The sequence below is a fragment of the Podarcis pityusensis genome (assembly GCF_964106645.2).
Source record: "Podarcis pityusensis genome assembly, chromosome: 9".
Classification (NCBI taxonomy): domain Eukaryota; kingdom Metazoa; phylum Chordata; class Lepidosauria; order Squamata; family Lacertidae; genus Podarcis; species Podarcis pityusensis.
The window spans coordinates 61,635,229-61,644,295 of NC_138034.1; the positions used below are offsets into that span (position 1 = coordinate 61,635,229).

A 9,067-nucleotide genomic window follows, 5' to 3' on the forward strand; every position below is an offset into this window, starting at 1 on the left:
TTTTTAAATGACCCTGGGTACCAGTTAAGACTAACACAGATCGCACATTTGGACAAAATGAGGAACTGCAATTAGTCAAAAATGAAAGTGAAAGCTTCTGGTCTCTTTGTGGCTCACTCAGGCTCATCCCTATAACACTAAACCATGGTCTGATGTTAACATCCAAATGCCGGTTGCGGTAAACCACTGTAGGGCTGTTGTGCTCGGTTCTGTCTTGAGGGTTTTCTGCAGGCATCTGGGTGGCCACCATGAGAACAGGATTCTGACCAGGAAGTGACCTCTCCAGAAAGCAGAACAACTCTTATTTTATTATCTCTGTGGCTGCAATCTCCTGGGTGACACAGATACTGTTAGGCAGTTGAATGCACATGCATATTCCATCCATTTTCCTCCCTCCCACCCACGCTTTTTCACGGCCCTGGGCACTGGCAACCCATGCTACACCACTGCTACAAACTCTACAATTTTCTAGTTTCCTCCCTTCCCCTTCTCCCCCATTCTCTCTCTCTCTCTCTCTCCAGCTGGTTCACTTTCATAAAGGTGTCCTCTGCACCAGGGTCCCTCTCCCAGGTATCTGAACGTAAGAAAGAGAAACACAACTGAAAATATTATGTGTCCATATTCAAAAATTCTGTTGGTCTTGTTTAACAAGATGGTCTCATTAAGAAAATGCTGAACTTGTAACCGAATAAAGCTGCTAAATATTTCATTGCATACCAGACAGTAGTAACCGGAGACAGGAAATTATTATAAACTCTGCTGATTAAAAGAGGTAGATTTCTGTAAGCTTAACAGGAATAATTATGCTAATTCTGGGGTCTTAACTGAAGAGAGAACAGGCATCTATCTGCCTGTTCAGCACAGCTTCTTAGTGGAAATAATCATCCCAATTCACTATGTCCTTTTGTTGAGGATACTTTAAGAAACATAGCACTGCTCAAATGATACAATATAAAAAATATAATCTAAAATATAATACTCTAAAATGATTGTTTGCTAGATAAACATGTTCAACAACAGTTGTACTGTATTTGCTTGCATTGATGGTCAGAAAAACACCCAGCTTTTCTCATTAAAGTTAATTGGCAGCAGAGAAGCTTTCTTGGGGAGGCTCTATTAGCACAGATAAATAATTGCAGAAGAATAAAGGATGATGCAGCTATTGGGTTTCATTCTTTAAACAGTGTCAGGAGCTTAGCTAACAGGTTGGAGAGTGCACTTAGGCATGGATCCAAAAAGTCAAGATCTGGGTTAATTCGGTAATTGCTAGTTTAAGGAGCAAGCAATCAATGAAGGTCAGTATTGCTAGACAGGAACACAACAAAAGATCAAACTGTGTGCAAGTACGAGTGGGAAGACCTGTCCATTTCAATTATCTCAGTTCCTCAATATTTCAAGCCTAAAATTCAGTTCTCCACATTTCAGCACAATTTGCGGGGTTGTTGTTGCTGCTGCTGCTGCTGTTGTTTTTTTAAAAAACTCATGAAAATTCTTCAGCATTTCAATATTAATTTCTCCTGATAAACACATTTTAGTTTGCAGTTTTGCCTAATGTACACACTTTTGCAAGCAATTTCTCCTAATATGAATTTTGCAAGTTACCGTATTTTTTGCTCTATAAGACGCACCAGACCATAAGACGTGCCTAGTTTTTGGACAAGGAAAACAAGAAAAAAAAATACTCTGACTCCCAGAAGCCAAAACAGCAAGAGGGATTGCCACTTTCACTGCGCAGCAATACCTCTTGCTGTTCTGGCTTCTGGGATAGCCGCGCAAAGCCTCTTCAGGGCAGGGGGAGCGTTCCTCCCGCTGCCCTGAGGAGGCTTCGCATGGCTATCCTAGAAGCCAGAACAGCAAGAGGGATCTCCCAGAAGCCAGAACAGCAAGAGGGATCACTGTGCAGTGAAAGCAACAATCCCTCTTGCTGTTCTAGCTTCTGGGATAGCTGTGCAGCCTCCATATTCGCTCCATAAGACGCACACACATTTCCCCTTACTTTTTAGGAGGCAAAAAGTGCGTCTTATAGAGCGAAAAATACGGTATTTTCATGAATATATTCATTTTTTATGCACATGTTTCTACCTAATTTAAGACATATATCTTTATTTTCTTAAGTCTGGTCTACAAGGTGCATCAGAATCTGGTCTGGTCTACAGAGCTGGTAGCATGGAGTGTACCACTTCAGGCTGCATGTGGGGGATTCCATTTTTGAATGTTCCCCCATGTGCAACAAACTGCCTGTTACAAGATTTTTTAAAAAAATAATAATCAGCCAAACAGACAGAGGTTCAATTCCAGCCTATTCACATCTCTGCTAGTTTTATAATTGCAGGGAGCTTTTTCTGTAAGGGAGCATTCAGTAATGTGAGTATCTCTTCTCTTAAGTGACACATTTTACTGCCTCAGAATGTACTACCCTGGTCATTTTGCTTTGCTCAGTACAGACCAGTCCAGAATAACCTGTCAGGTAGCTGAGGCGTATCTTTAGAAAATCTAGTGGGTCCCAGTAGTTTATGATTTTCTGCCTGCAACTCAGCCAGCAAAAAATGGTTCTCTCCATTTTTATTAAAGTCAGATGCCTTCTGCTTTCCTGCTACAGACGGCATTAGAAGGCAGACATGTTCTTTCTTGTGGAACCTCAAGAGCCATTTATAAGTGGGTTTTGCTTGACACGCATTACATTCCCAGCAAGCCAAAAGGAAAGTCTGCTTTTTAAAAGAAATGTGAAGGCAAACACAAAACGTTAAGCTCGTGATCAGCACAAACCTCAAAATCAATAAGCATTCTGATGGGGAGTAAAATTACTGAATACTCCCAAATCTTAAAAGGGGGGCTGTTTTGTGTCTTATTTTAAGTTATTGGTATCTGTAACCTTGGAGACCAAATTCTTCAAATTTACCCACCTTTGGGATAATTTTTGCCAGGGGTTTCGAATGGATGCAACATGACTAGTGCAAAAATAGCTTGTCACCACAACCCTTTGTCTACTTCCCCAGGAACCTCTGTAAGACTTGCCTCTGAATAAACGGCCATAGGATTGTGCAGTTTGTGGGGAAAACATCAGGAATTCACAAATGTTTAATTATTATGGGTTCAATACAGACTAAATTAGTAGCACTTAGTTGCCTTTGAAATCAGTGAGACTTAAAGTGCAATTAACTTACTTTACATCCAACCCAACATATATTTTTAAAGGAAAACTAAAAAATAATAATCAATAAAGCAGATGTTAAAGTGGATAGTGTGTGGAAATGAAAGTTAATTCATCTGGTGTTATTTTTTAAGGAACAGGGTATGCAGTGGTCATAATACAGTGGTACCTCAGGTTACATACGCTTCAGGTTACATATGCTTCAGGTTACAGACTCCGCTAACCCAGAAATAGTGCTTCAAGTTAAGAACTTTGCTTCAGTATGAGAACAGAAATCGGGCTCCGGAGGCGCGGCAGCAGCAGGAGGCCCCATTAGCTAAAGTGGTGCTTCAGGTTAAGAACAGTTTCAGGTTAAGTACGGACCTCCGGAACGAATTAAGTACTTAACCTGAGGTACCACTGTAAAGTCAAAAGATGAACACTTTCAATGAGTAGTCATGTCTTATACACACAGCTTTGCCACAGTCACCTCCAATAAACAGGTTTGGTAGAATTTGTATTGCTTTTGAAGCATTTCAAATCTATTTAACCAGGGACAACAGCAGATGGATGGAAGGAAAGAAGGAAGGAAGGAAGGAAGGAAGGAAGGAAGGAAGGAAGGTTCTGTCAAATCTTAACTTTCAACTCGTTTGTCACAGAAAATGTGCTATGGACTGTGCTATATATAGACGTAACATGATTATAATTCCAAAACTTTCTAGTGCAGCGGTTTGACTGAATTCTCCATAGGTGAAGTAGTGATGCATTCCTTTGGTTCATGTCCTTAATTATATAAGAAAAGAAAGTGAATTATAACATGCATGATCTTTTATTTACAGCTATTGCTTTGCCCACCTACATGAACACGTGATTGCATTTTTTATGCTTTACTTTCAAAAGTACTCAAAGGATGTTTGTTTGCCTCTCCTCTGCCCATCTCTGGGGTACTTGGAAATGTTTGGGTTGCAGTGCCCCTTGTAGGACCATTGCTGGTGATAGTTTAAAGAAGTGCTTTTTTCCTTTTTAAAAAAAAAAGTTTAGGGGTACTCTCATTTTCCTACTCATATTGAAATGCCGCCCCTCAATGAGGCCAAACTTAGATTCACAAAATGTTTAGGGATATGCGTGCCCCTGCGTCCCCCCCGAAAAAAGCACTGGTTTAAAATCATCTCATCTCATTTCAACTGGCTTAAGGCAACAGTTTTAAGAGCAGCAGCTTCAAATACTTGTAGGAGAAACCAAGCCAGCCAATTGGCAGAATTAGAATATAAAACTAAAACAGATGTTGCTGCTGAAGTTCTTGATCTAAATTTGAATTAAGGTCCCCATCAGAAGACATTGTGAGACAGGTCAATCAACCAAGTATGACTGAGGACTTGCTTGCATGCTGCCTGTTTTATATGTCAGTGACGGATGTTGCATCTAGTAGCTCATTAGGTATCTCAGCCCAGGACGAAGGGGCCACTTTCCCATGATTTCCCTGTTAGCTCTGTTTACTCCATCTTGACTGTCAAATATGTCTTGGCCTACCAGTAATTGCTGCTTTCGAATGATCTATGGCTTCCTGCATCTCGCAAGCCTGGAGCTTGTTAAAGCTGTTAAGCAGGGAATCATAGGGTTGCAACGTACAGAAAAGGTAATCTAGTCCATGGTTAAGAACATCTGCACGCTACACAGGCACACCAATATCAATCCATCTATGCCAAGGTAAACAACAATGTACCACCAACAGACTACGTTTGCAGTAGAAGAGCTGCTTATGAAGCACATACATGTTCATGGGGTACACGCACTAAGTGTGCATGCTGGGGCAGGGAGAGCCATTAGATCTGTTAGGAAGCTGTCTTATACTGAGTCATAGAATCATAGAATTGTAGAGTTGGAAGGGACTATGGGGATCAGTCCAACCCTCTGCAATGCAGAATTATGGGTCTTCCTAGCTCAGTGGCACCAGACAAGGAATCTTTTCCCTGGAGATGCTGTAGTGAATCTGGGACCTTCTGCATGCAAAGCTCTACTACCAAGATGAGGGCCTTCCGACTGTTGGGAAGGGGGAGGACAGAATTACTTCTGCTGGCACAAATATACCTTTACAAGCATTGTGAGTAAGAAGGACTGTGTTAATTTTCATGATGGATTTATAATTTATATGGAAGCCTGTGAGAAACAACAGCTGCACCCACATTGCCACTAGCCTTCCGGGTTTCATTAAATATTTTTGAAACGTTTACCAAAATTTAAAATGGAAAAAATGAGGAGCAGTTCTCCTTTTAAGGGAAATTTCTGTCTTCCACATTCTCTGTGGCACCGATGGAACATTTTATGTTCAGTACTCCATTAACCAAACTGAGCAACAAATAGCTTTATTGGAAGTGGGAAGTGACGGGTTGCATTTCAAATTAAACTAAGAAGAAATCTGCCATGCTATTGTTTCCTCCTCTTGTCTACAATTGCAGAATGAAGAAGGCCTCCCGCAGGAAGGAATGATGGATAACACAGACATGCCAGCAGACCCAGAAAACGAGGCCTATGAAATGCCTCCTGAGGTAAAATCTTTCTTTGATGTGTTCTCACAGAGTATACTATTAATGGGCACCTTGAAGTGTTAGAAATTTAGAAACTAGTTTGTCAATAAACATGTACTGCACTCACAGAAGAAACCTGTGGCCACCCCACATGCTGCCACCCATGGAGAAGCAGTGCCAGCAGTGGCGCCAGTTTCTGGCAACATCTTGCCAGATCTCACTGAAATCTCTCACAATCTCATGAATTTTTTGTGAGATCTCGCTGGAAACTGGTGTGGCTTCTCCATCAATGGTGGCGTAGATGGGTGTTAGGATGCTGTCAGCAGCTCCCATCTGGTTGCCCAGGAAAGTATGAAGACAAGGAAAAGTTTACTAAAGTTCTTTTTTATTTCAGTCTTTTCAGAGAGAGGCTATAGAACCCAGTCTCTTAGATAATGGCGTTGTCCCAAGTGAATCTCCACACACCCCGTCTCTCCCACTTCCTCATTAGTCATTCTCATCACCTCCTCTATGGGTGCCGTTAAGTGCCCTCTGTCTCTGAGCTCTTTGCTCTCCTACTTTTAAGGCTCGCCAGGTTCTGGGAGATGGAGGGTCTAGAATGCTTTCTAATGACAACATGTCAGCCGGGTGTTGCTTTGCCTCTCCCATGATTTCCTGACTTTTCCCCTCATCTGCCACTGAGCTGTGACCTCCCTCAAACCCCTGTTGTAAATCTATACTGTCTTCCTCTTCCTCCTCCCTAGAAGGGTCAGGATGGGGAGGCGGTCTACACCTCCTCTGCCCAGTCCCTGACAGTGGGGTGACCACAGGCATGCTCCTTCTTCAGTTTCCACCACCTGAGGCAGTGGATTCATCGCACCTCATGGGTGGGCAGGCCCTGCCCCCACTGCCCTGCACCATTCCACAAGACCACACTACTTACTGCTCCAGCATGGAATAAAAACAAACATACATACATGCATACATGCATACATAATCCCATGCACATTTATCTAGGTGTAAACCCCACTAAACAAAGAGATACTTAGTTCAGAGTAACCTAAGGTTACGCTGTTGAACTGCAAACCCCCACGATAGAAGGAAAATAACATGTATTAATGATGAAAACTTTTAAAAGAAAACAATGCCCCCTCAGTACTCCTGGGTGGTGTGAAAACACTTACTTAGAATGAAAACCATTTTTGTGCTCCTCATACCGACAGAACCCAAAAGCAATACCAGAACAATAATGGAAAGAGAGGGGGGAAGCCTGCCAAAGCTAAATTATTCACTCAAAAGCACATTTTTTTAATTTGCATTCACATTAAAGAAAAGGGGGGGAGCCACCTTCTTTGTGATTTATCTTATAATACCAGTAAATTCCGTGTAAGGACTTTAATTTCAGATCCTAAACCAGTATCAAAGAAAACACAAACATGATTCATATTATTATTCAGTGTGAAAAGACACACAGAGACTGCTTCCTCGGGCACACCCTTTCTCAAAAGCCGTTTTAGAATTGTAGATTTTTGTTCTCCCTGCAAAACACTTTCCCCTCTAATAGCTCGTGTTCTTCAGTCAAGTTCCTACGGATGTATACCTACTTAAATTTAAATACAAAATTCTAGCCTTTAATGGACTGTGAATGTCACTGCGTTACAGAATTTTCTAAAGAACTGTCTCCATTAAGATGGTGTATTTGCCATCATGCAAAGTAGTTCCCATAAGATTTTCCCACTCTGTGCATTAAAGTGATGCAGAAGAACATGACATGATGCTTCTCCTTTCAAAGGGAAGAGGCTGCTATTGCATATGCTCCAACATTCTGCCCATAATGGGACAGGGGCTTCTGCCTCTTTCCTAAAGCCCAGGAAGCTTCTGCCCAGCTTAGGGAAGGAGAAGTGATGCTTAGGGAAACACGTGAAAACATTCTAACCCATACATCCCTAGTGAGCAACAAGCTGAAACTAAGTACCACCTTAGTGTGAACTAGCACAGCATATTGGGACGCGGGTGGCACTGTGGGTTAAACCACAGAGTCTAGGACTTGCTGATCAGAAGGTCGGCAGTTCAAATCCCCGGGATGGGGTGAGCTCCGTTGCTTGGTCTCAGCTCCTGCCAACCTAGCAGTTTGGAAGCACGTCAAAGTGCAAGTAGATAAATAGGTACTGCTCCGGCGGGAAGGTAAACGGCATTTCCGTGCGCTGCTCTGGTTCACCAGAAGCGGCTTAGTCATGCTGGCCACATGACCCAGAAGCTGTATGCCGGCTCCCTCGGCCAATAAAGCGAGATGAGCGCCGCAACCCCAGAGTCGGCCACGACTGGACCTAATGGTCAGGGGTCCCTTTACCTTTACCTTTAGCACATTGAGATGTTTTCTCTCTCTTCTTCTTCCTCCTCTTCCTTCTTCAATGTTGATGTTGCTGTTTCCAACAGGAAGAATACCAGGATTATGAACCCGAGGCTTGAATTCAACTCTCTTCTTTCTGTTAGCTGCTGGCAAAGACATCCTGTCCTGTACAAGTGCTGAGTTCCAATGTGCCCAGTCGTGAACTACTTTTTATAGTTTGTACAGTGTCTTTTGAAGTCTTCCATCAGCAATGATCGGAGCATCTGTAACTGCGTCCAGTTTTCGTTTCAGCGACCGACCTCCCTCTGGAACGAAGGTCTGGGTCTCAGAGCCATTGTTGTTGTCTGGATATTGTGGCTTCAAGTTCTAAAAAGTCCGAAAGCAGTTTTTTAAAATAAAATAAAAAAACACCTAAGTGTCTACTCCTTATTTCTAATGCTGTACATGTTTCGTTGACGGGTTGTCGGTAATTTGGTATTGTTTCTGACACAAGGTTTTTTTAACTGTTACCTATGATCTTTCTTTTTCTGTCAAAGGATAACATTATTGTGAAAGTTGTTAATATATTTCTATACATATATACATATATATAAAGTAATTGAGCATGAACCATGCACCTATAAATATTTACTGTGGGATCTTACTTGTTTTGTGAAACGTTTTACTAACTTGTATTTGTAAATAACGGTGTCCGACTGGAATAAATAAAATGTTATCTGTTCAAAATTGGTGTTAAATAATTAGCTCCCCCCTTTTCACAATAAATTCTCGTGTTGGGGTTGTGTCACATACTAAATGACAGCTAATACATGTTTTCAGCTCCTGAAAAGAACCAGCGATGGACACTGTCCCCTGTCTTGCCTTGGGGGGGAAATCAAAACTCGGGGAGATTGCTGGAATCCCTATCAGTCCCTCTTCTTCCAAGCAAACTGACCCTTGTGACAAAGGTGGGTGTGAGAAATTAATCCTGAGGCTATGCAAAAGCAAGGGTTGCCAATGTGGAATTGTGGCCTTTAAGAATTTACCTTGACATCAGCAAAGCCTCTGAGCCCCACTGCCTTGCCTCTTCCCCTCTCCTGCTCA

The 9,067-nt window shown here is 42.1% G+C and overlaps 1 protein-coding gene across 1 annotated transcript in view; it reads left to right on the plus strand.

The window, feature by feature from the left end:
* The window catches only part of SNCA (synuclein alpha), a 58,507-nt gene extending 49,797 nt beyond the window's left edge, over nt 1-8,710 (plus strand). The window contains exons 5-6 of the mRNA XM_081021290.1: nt 5,587-5,676; nt 8,071-8,710. Of these exons, the coding sequence (XP_080877416.1) occupies nt 5,587-5,676; nt 8,071-8,103 (123 nt within the window). The 3' untranslated portion in view covers nt 8,104-8,710. The remainder of the gene's footprint in view (nt 1-5,586; nt 5,677-8,070) is intronic.
* The last annotated feature ends 357 nt before the right edge of the window (nt 8,711-9,067 follow it).